This window comes from Capricornis sumatraensis, chromosome 4 (assembly GCF_032405125.1).
Source record: "Capricornis sumatraensis isolate serow.1 chromosome 4, serow.2, whole genome shotgun sequence".
Classification (NCBI taxonomy): domain Eukaryota; kingdom Metazoa; phylum Chordata; class Mammalia; order Artiodactyla; family Bovidae; genus Capricornis; species Capricornis sumatraensis.
The window spans coordinates 7,705,520-7,728,131 of record NC_091072.1 but is presented as its reverse complement, the minus strand read 5'-3'; the positions used below and the strand labels follow the sequence as shown (position 1 = coordinate 7,728,131).

At 44.7% G+C, this 22,612-nt stretch overlaps 1 protein-coding gene across 7 annotated transcripts in view; it reads right to left on the bottom strand.

Moving 5' to 3' along the window:
- INTS10 (integrator complex subunit 10) overlaps nt 1–22,612 on the bottom strand; it is a 31,112-nt gene that overhangs the window by 8,286 nt on the left and 214 nt on the right. For 2 of the 7 annotated variants that reach the window (XM_068969720.1, XM_068969724.1), the window contains exons 2-13: nt 21,948–22,015; nt 19,269–19,372; nt 18,382–18,521; nt 16,402–16,483; nt 15,800–15,940; nt 15,056–15,227; nt 14,412–14,581; nt 13,516–13,649; nt 7,174–7,330; nt 5,778–5,860; nt 4,630–4,782; nt 3,188–3,296 (exon numbers count right to left, since the gene is read on the bottom strand). In XM_068969720.1, the coding sequence (XP_068825821.1) occupies nt 3,188–3,296; nt 4,630–4,782; nt 5,778–5,860; nt 7,174–7,330; nt 13,516–13,649; nt 14,412–14,581; nt 15,056–15,227; nt 15,800–15,940; nt 16,402–16,483; nt 18,382–18,521; nt 19,269–19,372; nt 21,948–22,015 (1,513 nt within the window). The remainder of the gene's footprint in view (nt 1–3,187; nt 3,297–4,629; nt 4,783–5,777; nt 5,861–7,173; nt 7,331–13,515; nt 13,650–14,411; nt 14,582–15,055; nt 15,228–15,799; nt 15,941–16,401; nt 16,484–18,381; nt 18,522–19,268; nt 19,373–21,947; nt 22,016–22,612) is intronic. The other 5 variants (XM_068969719.1, XM_068969723.1, XM_068969722.1 and 2 more) reach the window with 4 other exon arrangements.

Sequence of the window (22,612 nt, the reverse complement as noted above, 5' to 3'; positions counted from 1 at the left end):
GGTTTAGTTTTTAGATTTTCATACACAGCATCACAAATCCAGTCCACCTTCTGTGAGCCTCTTCTGACCCCTGCCTCCCTCCCTGGAAAGAAAGTGAAAGTGAAAGTCGCTCAGTCATGTCGGACTCTTTGTGACCCCATGGACTATGCACTCCATGGAATTCTCCAGACCAGAATACTTGAGTGGGTAGCCTGTCCCTTCTCCAGGGGATCTTCCCAACCCAGGAATTGAACCAGGGTCTCCAGCATTGCAGGCGGATCCTTTACCAACTGAGCTATGAAGAAAGCCCTGGAGGTAAGGGCTCTTCTGAATGAGGGGCTCAGCATTCCTACGTACGCTGCGCGCTTGTCAGGCAGGAATCTGTATCCGTACACCTCAGAGGAACTTTCCTCATGTTTCCAGTCTGCGGTACAGATGGTGTCTCAGCCTGCACATCCCTCCGCTGTTTGCAGGATGACACCTGTGACTCCAGCTTGTTGGTTTTCCATGTTACACAATGTTCTGTTGGTAACACAGACCACCACTGATTTATCTGTTCTTTTCTGTTTAACACTGGGATTTCCCATTTTTCACCATTACAAACAGCACTGAGATAAACATTATTTTATATATATATATATATTTCTACATACTTGGAGAGCAGTGGCTGTTTTTCACACCAAGATTTTAGTCCTTTCCTTTATGGTGTGTGCTCCTTATATCCTAAATCCTTCTCTACTTCAAGGGCAAGAAGCAGCAAAAAACAGAGACGCTGCCTTCGTGTGGACCCTATGCACACGCACTTACACGTGTTCACACCGCTGGCCCTGGACCAGCACAGGTTTGCACTGCATGGGACCACTTGTGTGTGGGTTTTTCAGTAAACACAGTACCAGCATTTTCACCTTACAGATGTCCAGATGCACTAACTGCGGGATTACAGACCACAGCGTGTGCAGTCAAACCAGGGTTTGAGCCCTGACTGTGTCCACACTGTTGCAGCTTCCTGCCTTGGGGTAAGTCATTCGTCAATTCCGGGTGCTGAGGCAGAGAGAGAAAAGTACTCGGATTTTTGACTACTGGGGGCGGTAGGAGGAGAGAGGGGGTCAGAGCCCTTGGGTTAACTCCTGCATTGTTCAAGGGTCAACTGTATACCTAAAACAAAAGGTTCGTGAAATAAAATTTATCCATTTTACTGGAGATACATTCATTTTAATTATATTTACAGCCTATCTCACTAAAAAAGAAAATTTCTAGTTGAAAATCCACGACCCAGGAGACGAGGGCCCACGTTTGGAAATCACTGATAGGTCTGCATCCAGAAGGGGCACATAGCCAGGCAGTGAGATGTGACCTGGTCTGCTAAGCTGGTCTCAAACATAGCCAGGCAGTGAGATGTGACCTGGTCTGCTAAGCTGGTCTCAAACATAACCAGGCAGTGACGTGTGTGACCTGGTCTGCTAAGCTGGTCTGCAGACCGACTGCATCAATCTATGTGCCTTCCAGAAGCACACGGGTAATGTGGATATTCATGTCCTGATGGTCAGTACAGCCACCCTTTACTCTCCGCATCCAGATGTAAAATGACAGCTTATTGTTTTAACTTGAATTTCCTGTACTAACGGTAGGTGGAGAATCCTTCCAAGTAGTTTTGGGCAATATTTCATTGAATTTATCTCTAAGTATTTTATGGGTTTAGATGTTATTTGATCTAGAGTCCTTAGGCTCTGCTACATGGCCAAATATGTAGCTGTGGATAAAGACGGTTCCTTTCTGACCTTTTTTCTTGCCTATTGTGTTGGCAAGAATCCCCAGGATGTTGCACTGAGGTGCTGGGGGCAGACACCAGCATTGCTGCTGGTCTTGGGGAAAGCACTCCATATTTCATAGCTAAGAATGATGTTGGGGAAGTTTTCCTCCTTTTTCTAGTTTACTGAGTTGTTTGTTTTTAACTGTGAATGATAAATGCAGACATAATTAAATTCTGTCTGCATCTATTAAGACACTCTTATGATTTTTCTCCTTTAATCTGCAAATGCGGTGAACGGTACTGATCGGCTCTCCTGGGTTACACCACCTCTGCACTCACTCAGCTGTTGTGTCTCATCTTTCTTATATGCTGCTGCATTTGCTCGTATTCTGCTAAGGATTTTGGCATCTGTGGTTGTGGCAGAGCCTGGCCTTTAATACTGTTCTCTTGCGATGCTGTCTGGCTGTGCTGGCAGGGTTAATGCTGGTCTTAAAAACTGAAGGCTAAGTGTTCTCTCTTCCTCTGTTTTCTCAAAAACTACATACAGGATTGAAGTTGTTTCTTCCTAAATGCTTGACAGGATTCACAGTGAAGCCAACTGGACCTGGAATTTTCTTTGTGGGAAAGTTTTTGATGACAAATTTGATAGATAAAATGTTCTGATTTTCCATTTCATCTTGTGTCCATTTTGGTAAGCTGTGTTTTTGAAGGATTTTTTCCATTTCATCTAAATTGCTGAATTTATTGGCATAAAGTTATTCACAACCTGTGCGCTTACTGTCCTGATTTCAGCAGGATCCAGGGTGATGTTCCCTCTTCCATCCCCGATATTGGTCATTTGCAATCACTGTCATTCGGGTCAGTCCCGTTAGGGGTTCATCAATTTCATTACCTTTTGGCTTTAATAGTTTCCTTCCGCTTTTTTCTATTTCATTGATTTCTGGTCTTGTCTTTATCACTCCGTTTTCTACTGGGCTTGGGTTTGACAGCGTATCTCTTTCCACCTCTATGATGGAACTGAGATCCGGACAGTGGGGCCCTCTTCCTTTCCTGTGAAGCATCACAGCCCAACTTATGTAATTTTTCAACAAATAAGCAACTTGGAGTGAAGCTCAAAGCAGCCTGAGATATGCTGAGCAATCCTTCTCTACTAATCATAACAAAGTTTCCTGGAATTGGTAAAGACTGGAAAAGGAGTTCTCTGATATTCTTCGAAGACAGCACATTCAGGAAAGGAAGAGCGTGTAGGAAGGAAGACAGACGCACAGCTGCTTGTGAACCCAGAGCCCAGAGCAGCCTGGTGAGCACTCTGCTCCTTACATAACTTGCCAAGCTCTGCCAAGGAGACCTCATGGTGTCACCTTGTCAGGAACTGTAGGAACTATAAAAAAAAAAAAACTCCCAGTGGTGGGCCCTAAAGCTATTTCTAGAAAATAAAACTAGGCTTTGCCACTGTACCTTTTCTAAACTTGGGCTTTATTTTGGAGGGCTCCTCCTGGGACTTGCCTCCATCCTGGATGGGAAGGACCATGGAGCACATCAAATCCAGGACCTTCTCACACGTCATCTGGAGAAGAGAAGACCAGAAGGAACCAGCTGTGAGTTTCTGACGGAAAGCACGCCTCCGTAACTACCGTCTCTCCAGCGGGCCACCTGGGCACAGAGGCTGGGGAGCGCCAGTGGCCCAGGACCCCACGTGGTCACTGCTGTTTGCCTGAGAGTGAACGCGGAAAAATAACTAAGATTAAACCCATGCACTAGACCTTTCAAGGAACACGGACCCACTCTCTGCTGTTAAACAACAAAAGAACAAAACTTAAAAACTAATCGAGTATTAACTGAACTACTAAAGTGTTTGACAGCATCGTGGAGTCCAAAAGAAGTACACCCCTGTCTTAAAGACATTTACTAACTCACTGCGTAGAGAAATGAACAAAATGGGACAGACGGTAAAGGAGCATAATAGAAAATGAAGTAGAAACACACACAGGGTGGTGAACTAGCAGGAGAAGTTTTAGGCTGGACGGTTATCCTGATGTAAGCCCTAAAGCCAGGAGGGTTTGACATGTAGAAAAGAGAAGGGAGGGTTTTCAGAGGAGAGAAAGATGCGGGGAGGGCTGTACACTGGCCTTGGAGAGTCACCTAAGGGCGTGGTTTAGAGAACAGGTGTGAAACTGGACAGATGACACACTAGTGGAGGAGAGGGGGCCCCCGCGCCCCATTGAGCAGGTGGTCTCGACCCACAGAGAGCAGGGCGTCACCCTCGGTCCCACCGTCAAACTCCAGGAGTGACAGGGTCACGGAGGGAGCATTTCCTGTGTGTCAGGCACAACCCTCCTATTACCTTCATTTTACAGACGAGGAAGTGCAATCTTAAATCCCTGCTTCCCAGCCTTTTTCGTATCTTGGCACGTCCAGAAAACACTTGTAAGGCTGCTCAGAGCTGGAAGCAGATGACCCCGGGACTCAGCTGCTCAAGCCCTAGCTAACCGCCTGGGCTGAGGGGCTGGCATTCCAGCACGCCCAGAACCACCCATGGCCACAGGGTCATGAGGCTCCAGCTTTGAGAGGTGGGCAGCTGGGCAGTTAAAACCTTAGACCTCCGGAGGTAGACGGAGAGCCAGTTAAGCGGTGGGGCCGAGTGAACTCAGAATCAAATGCTGCCATTCCTCAATACCCATCTCCTGACTTCAGGTACGTGATGGGAAGTAGGAAATTAAATAAAATAGAATCACTATTCTTTTTCACCAGCAGATCAGGTAATAAAATCTAGGCAGAAAGAGCAAGTTTCAAGGAAATATGCATGGAATTAAAAAGCCACTCCGGCAAAGAGAGGAAGGCCCAGGGTCGCCAAGGGCGCCCAGGAGGGTCCCCACACCCGCCGGGCACCCAGGACTCACTCTGTACTCCCCCAGAGCGAAGTGGCAGGTGGCCAGCTGGATGAGTGCCCTCTGGTGCTCCAAGGTGCCCTGCCCCGAGATCTGTGGCTGAGGAAGTGATCCCTGGAGAGCTGCCAAGTGGTGCAAGCTGGCGATGGCCTTCTTATATTGACCCTGAGAAAGTCACAACAGCAAGAGAAACAAGGCCATCAGAAAAAAAACTTCCTTTTTGCTCTTAGATTCTATGTGCTTTCGTAAACTGTGCTGAGAAAGTACTCTTATGATATGCATCTTTGCAAACGATCCTCATGCACCCTTTTAAGATCAATACCAAGTAAAATAAATAAATGAATGAGAACAAATAAATGAATAATGATAATAAAACCTTCCAGAGCCACTAGCAAGCAACTCCAAATCAGGTACTTCTGCTGAACCAAGTGAGAAGGGGAAGGAGACTCAGCAACAGTACCAAACCCACTTAGTTAAAGCCAGTGGAGGATCTGTATGGAGGTCCCTTATAAACACAAAGATTTTTCTTTCTGGTCTTAATTCTTGAAAGGAAATAAAATAACACAAGCTCTCTGATTAAAGTACATTTTTGATATGCCGTTTCTTTATAAATTAGAGAAGGAAATGGCAACCCACTCCAGTACCCTGGTCTAGAAAATCCCATGGATAGAGGAGCCTGGTAGGCTACAGTCCAAGGGGTCGCAGAGAGTTGGACATGACTAAGCGACTTCACTTTCTTTCTTTCTTTATAAGTATTTGACTATTTCTCCTCCATGAAGGCTGGAAGCAGCAACCGGCCCATTTTCCCAGTGGAGGCCCGAAGCCTCTGTGTCTCGGGACTGGGTCCTCTGTCCACTCTGGGCAGGTCCCGCTAGAGGACAGCAGAGCCGGGTGGCAGGGCTCTGCCAGAGCAGAGGGGGTTGAGCAGGGCTCCTCTTTCACTGAAAAGCAAACTGGCATCTACAGACAGGCGTGATCCGACATTCCACACGTAACACAGGAGGGGCAGGCCTGTCGCTGGGAGCTGCTCTGAGATGACGGTGGAGCGTGGTCCCCCGCCAGTGGAGACAGAGCGGGAAGGAACACACACCTTCAGGCTGAAGATGTGCTCAGGAGACCACAGTCCTGTCTGCACACAGGTGCTTATAAACCCACATTACCTGATAGATGATCATATCGTTGAGGAAGATTCTCAGCCAGAGCCAAGTATCCGTCTTCCACGCCAAACAAATTCTCGTAAATTCTGAGCAAGAATTCAAAGACAAATTTATCAAAGATATGTAACACAGAAGCATCTGATATACCCATCAAGAGAACAACAATCAGAGAGACAAATGATAAAACACGGATGTAACTTTAGACTTTGATTCCTAAAACACTGGTCTGAACTTTTTTTAATTTTTTAAAATTTATTTCGGTCTGAACTTTTAATCAGAGGGTAAAGTTAGGGCAGAATCAAGTGACAGTGCCAGTCGCGCAGTCGTGTCCGACTCTGTGACCCCATAGACTGTAGCCTGCCAGGCCCCTTTGTCCATGGGATTCTCCAGGCAAGAATACTGGAGTAGGTACCTAGCCATTCCCTTCTCCAGAGGATCTTCCTGACCCAGGAATTGTACCTGGGTCTCCGGCATCTCCTGCATTGGCAGGTGGATTCTTTAACACCTGAGAAAGAATACTTACCAGGAACATGTAAGAAATGTCATTAGGCACTGACGCTCACTAAGCACACAGCATGTGCTAAGAGCTGTTCAACAAGCTTTTCACACATTACTTCATTTATCCTTTAAGCTACTTTGCTTGCACCCAGTTAAAATAATCAACACGTGACACCAAGAGTTTTATTCATTTTTTTAAAAGCCGACCTATAACCAGAGAAAAAAATCCCCTCCAAAAGTCACCAACCTGTTCACAACTCTAGATGTGACAAGAACAAATCGGGTAACGCGACGTTTACTAGAAAACACGGCGACATGCCAGACAAAGCATCGGTAGCGGCGCGTGACAGAGGAGGCCAGGGACCCATGTGCACTGGCCAAAAGGAAGGTCAGGGCCTTGGTCCCGAAGCACAGAGAATATGCTGGTTAGCCAAGTGCCAGTCGTGTCTAAGGAAGGCCGAAATACCCACTAGTGTAAACATTACACAGAGAAACTCCCCCTTATGTCTATCTATACTCAAAACAGGCTTCCTGCAGTGTCTGGAATTTGAGCTTTTCACTTTCAGGCAATGGAATTAATGCGGACAGAACAGCACCACCTCCTGTAACCTCAGTACGTGTGGCTGGAGGAAGATACAACGCAGGGGGACAGAACAACTGAAAGCCCAGAACAAACCCAGCGAGCAAAGAAAAAGGCCAGCAACAGAAGTTTTAAGAGACCAAAAACTCTCCCTCCCACTCCACCCCAACTCTGATCAAAATGATCCTAAAATGTGTGAACTACCATAATCAATTTACTTAGCCATCAGTGATGGACATTTCGAGAGGAATAATGAGTCTTTTTTGGTGTGATGATTCCATATAAAAACTGAAATATCCCAACAGGACAAGTACGCCTTACCCTTATCCAGGAATTCCAGGGAATAGAGCAGCTCCCAGCTCTCTCTGGCCAGCTTGAAGCTCTCCAACACCTCAATCGAGTTAGCAAGTTCTGCCTTGTTGATGACAATGTGACGGTTCCTTCCTTTTGCTGAACAGTCTTCGTCGTCCGAACTCTGCTTAGAGAATGTGAAGAACACAATTAAAGTTACAGAAATAGTCACTGCTGCTGCTGTTGCTGCTGTTAACTGCTAAGTCACGTCAGTCGTGTCCGATTCTGTGCGACCCCAAAGACGGCAGCCCACCAGGCTCCCCTGTCCCTGGGATTCTCCAGGCAGGAACACTGGAGTGGGTTGCCATTTCCTTCTCCAATGCAGGAAAGTGAAAAGTGAAAGTGAAGTCACTCGGTCGTGTCCGACTCTTCCAGACGCCATGGACTGCAGCCTACCAGGCTCCTCTGTCCATGGGATTTTCCAGGCAAGAGTATTGGAGTGGGTTGGAAGTAGTCACTATTTGAACATTATTACGTTTATTGCTGATGTCAGCTCTGATTACTATAAGAATTTTATATCAAAGGATATGATCATGAGTATACTAAAATATTTTGAATTTAACAATTTTAAAACACAATATAATATAAAATAATATTAAAAGATAATATAAAATTTTCATCCTTTCATGCACTCAACTTGTATTTTTAAAATTACGGTTTTTCTGATGATAAAATTCTAAGGCTAAATACTAAGGATAAAATACTAAGGTTATGGCAGCTTCAGAGTAAAGCTACAGAGTTAAAACTTCTAATAACTTAAAAACATATTAATGCCATAAAAGCCAAAACCTACATTTTTATGTTTAGGGCTACAGCTTAATTAAGTAGTACCTATTTCATAGCTTACTTTTTTCCAATATGTGACATTATTTAATTTGCTTTCAAAAAAGTTTGTTGTGTAGTGGAATTAAAATTTAAGCCTGAGTCCTCTGAGAAATAACTTAGAGAAACTGAATTATTAAAAGTGAACTTTTGTTCACTGCATATACCAACATATACCATTCTCCAATAGTCCCCAATGCAAGGGGTCTGGCTAGGAGTCCTTTAGTCTGCACTTACTCATTTTATTGAATAATAAAGATCTGTAATTTGCTTTTCATCTCAAACAATATAATGAAGAAAAAAGAGGGCCTCAGGGAAAGGCAACTATTGTAAGCGCCACTGAGTACGGTCAGACTTCGTGCTGAAAACAAGGAAAGGTAAAACAGCTCCACTTAATTTTCCTGAAAATTGCTTGAATCTTTTATTCCACCAAAGTCATTTTTATGAATTCAATGACCCAAATTAAATTCTCCCTGTAGATTTTTACCCCACTAAGATCATTAAGAAATATGTAGAAATAAACATATCTATGAAACAAAAACAGACTTGTGGTTGTTGAGGGGAAAGGCTGAGGAAGGGAAGGATTGGAGCTTGGGATTAACAGATGCCTGTTACATACAGGAGACAGATAAACAACGAGGTCCTACTGTGCAGCACAGGGAACTCTATTCAATATCATGTGATAAACCATAAAGGAAAAGAATCTGAAAAAAAATATGTGTAACTGAATCAATTTGCTGTACAGAAGAAACAAATCCGACACTGTGAATCAACTATACTTCAATAAAAAAAGTACATATATTTCAGCTAAATATATCCAATCCTCATTTAAAAAAAAAGAACAGAGCTCAGTCAGGTTCACTAAATAGAAAAAAAGAGGACCCAAATAAACAAGAAATGAAGGAGGAGAAATATCAACCAGTACCGCAGGAAGACAAAAAAAATCCTATGAACATACTATGAAGACATTTTGTGGGCGTGAATACACATTAACAAATTGCACAACCTAGCAGAAATGGGCACATTTCCAGAAACATACAGCCTGTCAAAACTGAATCAAGAAGAAACACAATTTGAACAGACTGATCACTAGAAGTGAAATAGAATCTGTAATAAAACAAAAAAACCTCCCTGCAGACAAAAGTCCAGGACCATATGACTTCACTCTGGAATTCTACCAAACATACAAAAAAGAACTTATACTGATCCTTCTCAAACTCCTCCAAAACACTGAAGAGGAGGGAACACTCCCAAAGTCATTCTAGGAAGCCACCATCACTCTGATATCAAACCAGACAAAGACACTACAAAAAAAGACAATTACAAGTCAGTATCTTTGATGAATACAGACGCAAAAATCCTCAACAAAATACCAGCAAACCAAATGCAACAACACAGATTAAGGATCATACACCGTGACCAAGCCGGATGCATCCCAGGGTCACAGGATGATTCAACATACGCAAATCAATCAATGTAATATACACATTAACCAAAGAACAGACAAAAGCCACATGATCATCTCCACAGATGCAGAAAAAGCATGAGATAAAACTCAACGTCCATTCTTGATGAAAACTCTCACCAAAGTGGGTATAGAGGGAACATATCTCAAATATAATAAAAGTAGTTTACAATAAACCCCCAGCCAACATAATACTCAATGGCGAAAAAACTGAGAGCTTTCCACTTAAATTTGGAACAAGACAATTTGCAACATTCTCACCACACCTATTCAACACTGGAAATCCTAACTATAAAAATCAGACAAGAAAGAGATATAAAGGCATCCAAATTGGAATGGAAGAGGCAGAAATGTTACTGAATGCAGATGACAGGATACTCTACACAGAAAACCCTAAGGGCTCCACACAAAAACTATCACTGAACAAATTCAGCAAGGTAGCAGGATTCAACATGAACAGACAAAAATCTGCTGCATTTCTTTACACTAACAATGGAACATCAGAAAAGGAAGTTAAAAAAAGAATCTCATTTAAAATCATATCAAAAACAAATGAACAAAAACCCCAACAACATAGGAAGAAACCTAACAAAGGAGGTGAAATATCTGTATGTTGGGAACTCTGATAAAGGAAAACTGAAGATGACTCAAAAAAATGGAAAGATATCCCATGTTCTTGGAATGGAAGAATTAATATTGTTAAAACTGCCATACTACCCAAAGCTATCTACAGATTTAACGTGATCTCTATCAAATTACCTATGATATTTTTCACAGAGCTAAAACAAATAATCCTAAAATTTATATGGAACCACAAAAGACTCAGAATTGCTAAAGCAATTTTGAGGAAAAAGAATAAAGCTGAAGGCATACCCTCCCAGGCTTCAGACAATATTACAAAGCTGTAGCACAAAACAGCCTGGTACTGGCACAGAAGCAGACATGCAGGTCAGTGAAAGCAAGCAGAGCGCCCAGAAATAAACCCACACGCCTCCGGCCAGTTACCTTCAACAAAGGCGGGAAGAATATACAGTGGGGAAGAGGCAATCTCCTCAGCAAGTGGTGTTGGGAAAGCTCGCCAGGTACGTGTACATCAATGAAGTTAGAACTCTCCCTTGAACCATACACAAAAATAAAGTCTAAACGGCCTAAAGACTTATGCGCTGTAAAACGCCTGTAAGAGAATATAAGCAAAACACTCTCGGACATTAATCACAGTTAATATTTTCTTAGACCAGTCACCCAAGGCAAAAGAAATAAAAGCAAAAATAAACAACTGACACCAAATCAAACTTATAAACTTTTGCAGAGCAAAAGAAACCATAAACAGAACAGACAGACAACCAATGGGCTGGGAGAAAGTATCTGTATACAATGGGACCGCTAAGGGATTAATCTCCAAAATATACAGACAGCTCATATAATTCACATCAAAGAAACAGACAACCCAATCAAAACACGGGCAGAAGACCTAAAAAGGTATTTTTCCAAAGAAGACATACAGATGGCCCACAGGCTTGTGAAAAGATGCTCAACAATGCTAATTATTAGAGAAATGCAAACCAAAGCGACAATGAGGTATCACCTCACATCAGGCAGAACGGCCATCATCAAAAAGTCTACAACAATAAATGCTGGAGAGGGGATGAAGAGAAGGGAACCCTCCTACACCGCTGGTGGGAAGGCAAATTGGTGCACCCTCTATGGTGATCAGTATGGAGGCTCCTTTAGTGAAGTCGCTCAGTCGTGTCCAACTCTTTGCGACCCCGTGGACTGTCTGTAGCCTACCAGGCTTCTCCCTCCATGGGATTCTCCAGGCAAGAATACTGGAGTGGGTTACCATTTCCTTCTCCAGGGGATCTTCCCAACCCAGGGACTGAACCCAGGTCTCCCGCATTGAAGGCAGATACTTTAACCTCTGAGTCACCAGGGAGGCTCCTTTAAGAGACTAAAAACAGAACTGCCGTGTGATCCAGCAGTCCCCCTCCTGGGCATGTATCTGGAGAAAACTCCATCTGAAAAGACACATGCACCCCGAAGCTCACTGCAACACTATTCACAACAGCCAAGACATGGGAGCAACCTAAGTGTCTGTCCGCAGGTGAGCAGATAAAGACAAAGCCGAGGTGCACACACCCTAGAGCATTTCTCAGCCACAAACAAGGATGAAATAATGCCGCACCAACATGGATGGACCTACAGATTATCACCCCAAGTGAAGTCAAGTCAGAGAAAGACAAATACTGTAAGATATCACTGGTATGTGGAGTCTAAAAACGACACAAAGTTATTTACAAAACAGACTCACAGACACAGAAACTTATGGTTCCCAAGGGGAAAGTGGGGGAGAAGGGGTGGGAGAGACGAATCAGGAGTGTGGGGTTGACCCATGCATACTGCTATATACAGAATAGATAACCAACAAGGACCCACTATATTGCACAGGAAACTATATTCAGTACCTTATAAAAACCTGGGATGGAAAAGAATCTAAAGCTGTACCACTGAAACTAACATAACACTGTAAATCAGCTATAGTTAGAAAAAAAAGGTTCTACTCCTGAAGCGAATCTCAGAAAAAAAGGCACTCCCCTCCCACTCCCCACCTTTCTCCGCATTCCGTGACATCCAGGGGCCCTCCCCGCCTCACACTATTTAGCTTCATCTCCTTATCCCCCTCAGTGATGACATGCTCCTCAATCTCTTTCAAAACCAAAACCTATCTCTCAGGCATCCTGGCTCTCCAGGGTCCTCTCCCATTCACAGGTGGGCAATCCAGTGAGATACAGAAACACAAGCAGTGTGTCCATTGCTGTGGCAGCTTATGGAACACATTCCTGCCTCAAAATGAGATCAGGAGTTTACGGAAGGGACCTCAGATGCAGGGGGTCGGTATGGAGTTCCAGACGGTCTGTAGAATTTACAGGAACACAAAAGCACATTCTGAGAGGAGACCCTGAGGCTGGAATCCTGACCACGGGGAAAGTACCCGGTGGGAACACACCGCCTTCAGGGAGGACCCTCCCCCGCCCCCACCTCCAATTGCCTGGCTGGTTACGTGAGCAGGTACTCAGGCTTCGGGCAGAACGGTCAGAACGTCCATCCCCTCCCGGGGTGGCCTCCCCCAGGGACCAGCATTATAAGACATCAATCAGTAAAGGGACATCCATCTGGACTGTGATGCGAAAGTGCCCAAGTTTTAGATGCTGGTTACTAAAAACCAAACACTGTGAGTAAAACAGACCTGTGAGCTGAGCTCATGGGCCTCCAGGGCCCTTAACATATGAACATAGATTATATGTGTCCCCTGCCGCACAGAGCTGGCTGGACCCGCATCAGGTGGGGCGGACTGGGGGCCGCAGCGTGAGAGCAGAGCCTGCTGGTTCACACACAACAGGTGAGGGCCAGGACGCCCAACAGCTGTCCCATGCCTGAACCCACCGCAGGGAGGGCACAGCAGAGCCCCCTGGCACCAAAGGCCTGCGGGGGCGCAGGCACCGTCGGACGGATGCCCAGGACACGGGGTGGGCGAGACAGATGCTGCCGACGGCCCCGAAGACCTTGTGCCCCAGTGAAGGGACACAGACGGCAAGGCAACCAACCAGGAAAGATTTAAGAACAGACCTCACTAAGGTCTGTTCAAATATAGGAACAGAGAGAGAAAATGGAGGGCCATTAGGAGGCAGCCTCAGAGGGGGAGAACACCCGGGCCGAGTGCTGAGTGGCGGGACCCAGAGAGGTGGCCGTGAGCCGGGCGGAGGCCGGGAAGGGGCCACAAGCGGCCGGAGGGTCTGCAGCACGGGGCCTGCTCATGCCTGCTCTGGAGCCAAAGAAGAGGGTTGGGATTTTATTCTGAGAGTGGCGGGAAGCCGTCAGTGACCGAAGAGACATCTGGTTCACGTTACAAAAAAAGAAGAGGCTGTGGGCGCCGGAGTGGGAGCAGGGAGCGGGCAGTCACCCAGGTGAACCGTTTCTAGCAAACCGTCAACATGTCATCCGCTAATAATTATATCTCAAAGAATTACCGTGGGCTTTTCTCTTCCCTCGGCTAGCTTCCTCTTCTTATGTATGTGTTTACTGCGATCGATCTCGACATCACCGTACACGTTCGATACGTCCTCCAGGAGAACCAGCGGGACCTGGCTCGGGGCGTTGGGACCTGTGGATGGAGTGAAAAGAACGACACCTAAAATGCAGGAGGAAAAGAGTGCTTAACGGCAGTGGAAACCCTCTCAAGCACTGTGCGAAAATATGGTCACTGTCATCCCAATCGGCTAAACAAATAAGCACACATATACAGAAATAAAAACTGTGCAGACATACACCCAGCTGTTAATAAACGCCTCTCTTGGTGGACAAAGGCAAGTTCCTTCTTTGCGTTTGTTCTTATGTTATCTAGCAAATTTTTTACAATGATCACAAAGCACAGAATTAACAACAAAAGAGAAAAACTACAAAGATACACATACATTACTTAAATATATGATAATCTAATATCTGAGATAATATAAATGTATGAAATACCTTAGGCAATATGCAAAAATGAGTGTTACGTTAGACTGGAAGCGTTAAGTATTTCATCCTGTGATATTTGTATTTTTCACATTCTCTAGAATTTATATGCATACATATTGTTTTAAAAAATCTTTGTCTGTTGAGAATCTACCATGAAATCTAAGTCAATACTCTGCCTCATCTGCTGCTTTTTAAAAAGAGGCATTCAATATCTGTATTTAGTTTCAAATACCACGCATCCTTTGATACAGAAGTTTTTAGTGAAAACATACATAAAAACCAACAACTCATAAAAGCACTGGCAGTTATTTGGATCCAAGAACAACGTTAAGGTGAACATTTTCATTGTCCTCACCACCCTCAATGAGGCCAGGGGTCCGGGACACTCTAAAATTCGTAAACCAACCTTGGAAGAGAGATGGCTGTATGCTGTTGACATACTGGAATGCATTCTTAAAGAAGACCAGCATAGTGGAATAAACCACTTGGTTTTTGTATTTCGCATGAGCTTCATTATCAAAGTTGTTCATGTATCTGCAGAGATCCTTCATTCTATGCAAAATATCACCATAGCTTCTGAAAGATGAAGGACAACAGAAATTATTTAATTACTCTGAGCTTGTCAGCAAAACATCTACGAGAGAAAAGCGCCCATAGAACCATTACAATTACTGAACCATTACAACTACCAGATGTGGCTCTGGGCAGGCAAAATTACTCTCCACTGTCTGCAGATGGAGGCAAATTCCCCTTCTGAATCAGAGCAGCATCAGGACAAGAGCTCCTGACAAGAATGTGCCAAGTAAGTTCTCTTTCCCCTAAGCACCGAGGAGAGCTCAAACTCAACAGCATCTTAAGAGATCATGCTTCCGCTGGGAATCTTTTAATGAAGTGAAAAACTACACTCCTGCATAGATACTGAGAGTTACAGAACTGCCCCAGACAGAGGTGTACCCATATACTATATGCTTCTAGAAAAAAGTATTTTGCTTTTTTAGAGATTATGCTATCAGATTTGTTGTGTAGTCTTGGAAATGAACATGTTTTTACCGTCTTCCTTTATCCATCTGCCAGTCACACCTCATTCCAACAACATTCAAAATCTTAAACAATCTCTCCCAAGGGTCCACAATCTGAGACGATTTTTCCGTCAGCCCTTCTATTATGTACTTCTGAGAGCTACGTTTGCTCGGTGACATTAAATCAGATGTTTCCTGAGCACCTGAGATGTGAAAAAAGTAGTTTACAATTAATTAACATATCTACTTACTTAAAAAAAAAAAAAAAAAGCTTTTATTATTTATTTTTGGCCATGCCCCGCAGCATGTGGGATCTCAGTTCCCAGACCAGGGATCGAACCTACACACCTACACTGGAAGTGCCGTCTTAACCACTGGACCGCCACGGATGCCCCAATACTTACTGTTTATGTGGTTGGTACTTAACAGAGAAAAAAAGGTCTGACTTCCCATGCAAGAGGCAAGAACACAGAACCTCAACAGGCTTGTGTCCACCCCTGGCAGAGCAGGAAGGGACCTGTGAGCTGTGGTCCATGTACGAAGCTAACCTTACAGTTCAGCAGTTTTACTGTTTCAATCGAGGGGTAAAACTGGTTCCAGAAAAGTCTTATCTCTTAAGTGTAGTGTTTTTTTCTAGGAACCCTCTTTTGGCAAGACTAACAAATTGGTACATATCCAGAGGAGAATCATCAAAACACAGGGATTTCTGAGCTGGAAATTTTACAAAATGAAAAAGTACAAAAAATAAAATAAATTGCGTGCTATTCCCACTTACCTTGATGCTGATTCTCTATTTGAGTTGTTCTAGTGACATAATTTATGTAAAATTCAGCTGCTTTGTTCAAGTACTTATAGAGCAAATTGGCAGGCAACCGAACGTCGTGGTTGTTAATTATTAGCGGAAGGACATCACACACTGTTGAGAAGGAAAAACGAGGAAAGACTCATTAAGCTGTTTGGCTACTCTTGGGTTCTGGCAAAAACCAAGTTTAGTTTTTAGTTCACTTGGACAAGAGTAGATAGGAAGAAAACAACACCCTTATGGCACAGTTATTTAAAAACTGCAACGTAGAGGGACGCTAGTGGACGGAGTCAGCAAGGAGACGAAGGCTCTACATCACGAGTGACAGGTGTTTATTATTGTGCTTCACACACAAATACATGGTTACATGTATTCTTTCAGAGGTATTAACTATTACGTAACAAAAATTTAGAAGTTGTTTAAAATGCTTTCTGAACCCAAAAAATAAATAGGGATTTAAATCCCATAATATGAAGAATTCCTTTGCTTTCTACAAATGACCTTATTTCTGAAATGACTCCCCCACCACATTCTACTGACCATAAGGAATTAATACGAGATGCGATTTTTCTTACCGAATAATTTTCTAAAGCAGTTGACAGGAGATTCTTGTTCCTCAATAGTCTCAGCCTCTAAGAGTGCCTCCCCAAGGCCAACCTGTTTCAAAACACACCTCATCATTTAAATGTACTCAGTTTCAGATGACCGAATTACATGAAGAAACAGTGCATCTGATTTACTGATTTACCATATAGTTTGTACATTCAGACTTCCCCCAGAAACAAGAATTCTCACTTTAAAGGCTAGAAAACAAAAGAATCCATCAGGAACCCTGCCCGGAAGGGAATCCCACGTTTGTCTGACCGCAGACCACTGTCGTCCTATTCGCCTCTGAGTCAGTAAAATTAAAACACCAAGCAAATGTCTAGAAAACTTAATGGAAGCTCTGGAGCTAGACAGAATGATAACAGAGATGTCGAGATTTTTCTAAGAAATTCAGAAACTGACTTTATTCCCTACATCAAGACGTATTATGTAGACAAAACTTCACATTTGCAGAGTTGCCAGGAGTAGCCACCCTGGACTAGGTAGGACAGAGTGGTTTGGGTCTGCAGGCCACCGTCCCATTCTGACGCCCTAGCCCAGTGGAGAGCTGGCTTGCACAAACCCACCAAGACCTCCACACTGTCTTCCCTGCAACCTGATGATGTGGGGTGAGAGGAGGGGTTACCCTGTGAACGATTACACAAGGCCGGAAGTTAAAGTCAGGGAGGACTCTACGTTGAACACTGTCCCCCCCAAAATTTATGTCCACTCAGAACGTCAGGATGTGACCTCAGGTGTTTAGCTTATAAAAAAGGTCTTCATACATGGAATCAGTTAAGATGAAGTCATTCGGGATCAGGGTGGGTCGTAATCCAATGACCGGTGTTTTGATAAGGTCGTGCAGACACAGGGACAACATGCAAAGATTTCCAGGTGACAACAGGGGCGGAAGCCGAAGCCAAGGGATGGCAAGGCCCGCTGGTGCCCCGGGCGCCAGGAAGAGGTGGGCACGAGCCCTCCCCGAGCCTTCACGGGGAGCATGGCCCTGGCCATGCGTTGCTTTGGGGCTGTGAGAGAGTAAGTCCCTGTTGTTTTACGGCACCCAGGTTCTGGTACTTTGTTACAGCAGCCCCTTGAAACTAACACACAGAGATACAGAGGTTAACCGGGGCAGCAGCCAGGAAAGTGGAGCCAGAAAGAATAAGCCAAAGGGTTTGAATTAAGAGTTAATCATCTGAAGCCCAGCTCTCCATTATAGGCAATGGGGAGTGACGAACACAGCTGCAAAGCAGGATGCTGTCCACCTCTAGGAGCGACCGCACACTGACTAGTGTCTGCCTACCACACTCAGTAACGATCGGACGTATGAGGAAAGGGCAGAGCAGAGAAAAAGTGACCACATGGCGAAAGCACGTGAAGAACGCGCCTGTTCATACTACCAACTATGGCGCTCCTTTAAATTCAAGCACAGAGTTGAAAACTATGAAATAGATTATTTTTAAAAACTCTACTATACAAATTGAAAATAATTAGCACTTTGGCCACCTGATGTGAGAGAGGACTCATTAGAAAAGACCCTGATACTGGGAAAGATTGAAGGCAGGAGGAGAAGGGGATGACAGAGGATGAGAGGGTTGGATGGCATTACCGATTCAGTGAACATGAGTTTGAGCAAGCTCCGGGACATAGTGGAGGAGAGGGAAGCCTGGCGTGCTGCAGTCTGTGGGGTCGCAAAGAGTCACACACGACTGAGTGACTCAACAACAGCAACTACAACAAAAGCACCGTCAGAGCTTGGTGCTCATTTCCTCCCACTGGTCAGACAATTTCTACTGGGATTTCAGAGGCTGGTAACAGTGACAGCCTTCTAGCTTTACCAACAAGGATTCCTTTGATTAGAATTCAATCTTTTCTGGTGCTCCTCAGAATGAGAATAATCTGCTTTAGAATAACATACACACTCTAGCTCTTAAACATACTTGTGACTCTACTGATCAATTTTATCTTACCCCATGTTGCACCACGGTTTCAGGGAAGCGTCTCAGAAGTAGAAGCAGCATTTCTGAACGTTCCAAAGTGTTGAAGCATTGTTCCGTAACCTTCAGTAACATTTCACACTGGATTCTCCCAGGAAGAGTTTCAAATAAACCTGTATACAATACATTTCACTTTGTGAAGTCTTTCAGAAAGAAAATGCAGACGCGAAAGAGGAAAGAAGGCGTCATCATGCACAGAAGGGGACATACTGAATGAAGAACCACTTAGTATATAAGTGAAGTATACTTGGTATTCACTAAGTAAAAGAACTGCTACTGCTGGATTTCACCCACAACCTGGAAGGCTTCCAGGTCAGAGTATTGGGCATAAGATGTTCGCAGAATGACCCCGAAATATCTGGAGGCCTCATTGGATCTAGAAGAGAAGAATGATGTCCGGGAAGGGTCACAACAGTGCTTGCTGCTGGCTGAGATGACAAGCAAGCGCGTAAGCTGAAATGGCGTGAACCATCTACTTCCTTTTTTGTCCAGAATCTGAAATATTGGATTGGCTATGGCACCCAACACAGAATGAAGGTTAATAAGAAAGGTCATAAATTACTAAAAGTTTCTCTCCTGTTCTGTGGAGGTCTGCACAATCTACAGATGCTTTCTGATTACTGCAGAACCTGTTAAAATATATTCAGTTCCCCAGGCTAATATCCACATCCTTTCAGAAAATTTAAAGGGTTCTAAGCAAATGCTCAAGGGACCAAGTGACATTTGTACAGGCCAAGAACAAAACACATACATGGATACCAATACCACAGATGTGGCTTTTTTGTGTGAAATTACTACAAAGAGTTTCACATTCTGGAAGTAGTAATTTATACACTATTACGTTATTACTTTGTTCTTACTTCTTAAGAATTGGGTTTGTTTATCTTGTGAATCATTTCTTAATGCTGAGGTAATAATGCTGATCTCTCTCCACACCACCGGCTGATCTGGGAAATTCACAAACCTATTTTTAAAAATGAATACATTAAATTAAAATGTCAGATTCTATATAGCATCCAAAAAAGAAAGTAAAAACAGTAGCATCACAGAAAAACACATTTTTCTTTATCCCAAGTGAATACATAGATAAACCAAAACAAACCAAAACAAAGATATAAAAATAAAAACTAAGAAAAATGAGGGTCCTTACGATAGACTTAAGCTTTTCTAATAAGTGAAAAGACAAATGACCATAATATATAAAGCACTCCTGAAAAGCAAACAAGGGAAAAAAAAAAAAAAGAAACCTCCCAAAAGAAAAAATCAGTTCAGTTCAGTTGCTCAGTCGTGTCCAACTCTCTGCAACCCCCTGAATTACAGCACGCCAGGCCTCCCTGTCCATCACCAACTCCTGGATTTCCCCCAAACTCATGTCCATCGAGTCGGTGATGCCATCCAGCCATCTCATCCTCTGTCGTCCCCTTCTCCTCCTGCCCTCAATCCCTCCCAGCATCAGAGTCTTTCCCAATGAGTCAACTCTTCACATGAGGTGGCCAAAGTATTGGAGTTTCAGCCTCAGCATCAGTCCTTCCAATGAACACCAGGACTGGTCTCCTTTAGGATGGACTGGTTGGATCTCCTTGCAGTCCAAGGGACTCTCAAGAGTCTTCTGTAGCACCACAGTTCAAAAGCATCAATTCTTCGGCACTCAGCTTTCATCACAGTCCAATTCTTACATCCATACATGACCACTGGAAAAACCATAGCTTTGACTAGATGGACCTTTGTTGGCAAAGTAATGTCTCTGCTTTTGAATATGCTATCTAAGTTGGTCATAACTTTTCTTCCAAGGAGTAAGCGTCTTTTAATTTCACGGCTGCAATCACCATCTGCAGTGATTTTGGAGCCCAAAAAAATAAAGTCTGACACTGTTAGCACTATTTCCCCATTTATTTCCCATGAAGTGATGGGACCAGATGCCATGATCTTAGTTTTCTGAATGTTCAAGCTGGTTTTAGGAAAGGCAGAGGAACCAGAGATCAAATTGCCAACATCCGCTGGATCATCGAAAAACCAAGAGAGTTCCAGAAAAACATCTATTTCTGCTTTATTGACTATGCCAAAGCCTTTGACTGTGTGGATCACAATAAACTGTGGAAAATTCTCAAAGAGATGGGAATACCAGACCACCTGACCTGCCTCTTGAAAAACCTATATGCAGGTCAGGAAGCAACAGTTAGAACTGGACATGGAACAACAGACTGGTTCCAAATAGGAAAAGGAGTATGTCAAGGCTGTATATTGTCACCCTTCTTATTTAAAACTTATATGCAGAGTACATCATGAGAAACGCTGGGCTGGAAGAAGCACAAGCTGGAATCAAGATGGCCGGGAGAAATATCAATAACCTCAGATATGCAGAGGACACCACCCTTATGGCAGAGAGTGAAGAGGAACTAAAAAGCCTCTTGATGAAAGTGAGAGAGGAGAGTGAAAAAGTTGTCTTAAAGCTCAACATTCAGAAAGAAAAAATGGGCAAAGGCAAATCATAAAAAAATACAAATAGCCCAAGTATCATTTGAAAAGATACTCAGTCTTACTAGTAATACACCGAACACACGTTTTTAAAACAGCAAGATACTGTTTTCTCCTGTGCGTGCGTGCTTGGTCGCTTCAGTCGTGTCCAACTCTTTTGCGAATCTATAGACTGCAGCCCGCCAGGCGCCCCCGGCCATTGGATTCTCCAGGCAAGAATACTGAAGTGAGTTGCCACGCCCTCCTCCGGGGGATCTTCCTAACCCAGGAATCGAACCCACATCTCCAGCACTGTAGGCGGATTCTTTACTGCTGAGCCACCGGGGAAGCCTTTTCTCCTGTGGCACTGGCGAAAATGAAGAGGTGATGGAAAGACTGATAATACCCAAGTGCTGACAACACTGTGGGAAAGCAACACTCTTACACACTGGCCGTGGAGATGTAAACAGGAATGGCACTTTTTGGAAAGCAAGTTTGATAGTACATCAAAATTTAAAATCCATGCACCCTTTGACTATGCAAACCTATGTTGAAGAATCTAAACACCAACACCTGAGCACAAAATTACTTTCTGACACTCTTGAATATAATCTCAACCAACTGGAAGCTCCCTAAATGTCCCCCAATAAAAGAGGGGTGAAATGCTATGCAGACGTGAAAAAGAACTAAACAGATCTTTACATGTTGAGCTGGAAAGGGGTCCATCACCGTAGGTGAGCAGTAGCGCTCGCTGCTGCAACCGCTGCCCCAGAACCAACTGATGTGTGCTGGGTGTACTCTGGTTGAGGCTAGGAGGGACTTCCACTCATTATTCTCTATGTTTCAGTACTGTCTAAACTTCTGAGAAGAGCGTCTATTGTTTCCAAAATAAATGACTGAATAGATGAGTTTTAACAAGAACAAGACCTAGTTAGACTTCTCTGCAGTTAACGGAAGGCCTAGACCCATGAAAAAGTAGGCTTTAGGTACCCGACCCGCAGAACTTCAGACCTCCTCCCAACTCCCTCTTCGACAGACAGAAATCAACTCCCCACCCCAAGAGGTCTGGTCAGCTCCCCACTCACATGTCGTAGAGCAGCCTGCCGGCGGTGGCTGTCCGCTCCGCATTCCGCTCGATGGTGTACATCTCATACTGCAACACAGCCGAGGAGGGGTCAGGCCCTCTCCCCCGTCCCGGCCTGCTCCTCCACAGTCCCCACCCCTGGAGGGCCTAGGACCTGGCACCACCTGCTGCCACAGACCACCAGAGGCCCCCATCCCCACATTCCGCCCCGCCCCTGGAGGTCCTAGGGTCGAGCATCACCTGGCGACACAGACCCTCAGAGCCCGCCCCGCCCCGCCCCGCCCCTGGAGGTCCCAGGGTCTGGCAGCACCCGGTCAATGAAGCCTCGGGGCTCGGTCGCTCACAGCCCGGGCCCAGGTTAGTGCAGGCTGGGGCGCCGAGGTCGCCGGCGCCCAACAGGCCGCCGCCTTCATCATCGGGTTGCCGGGAACGGTGTGTAGGTTTCCGCGGCTCGTGTTACTCTGATACCTTTACGCACGGCGGCGGTGACCGCAGACCCGCGGCACTCCCCCCTTTACACAGCCACCACCCAGGTGGGCTCCTGTGGTCAGCACCCCGCGCAGGCACCCAGGACACCCCCAGCCCGCCTCCGCCCCCGCGGGCGGCCCTTCCCCCGCGGCACCCGGCGCGGGCCCGGCCGCACGCGGCTGACGCTCCCGTGGCCCC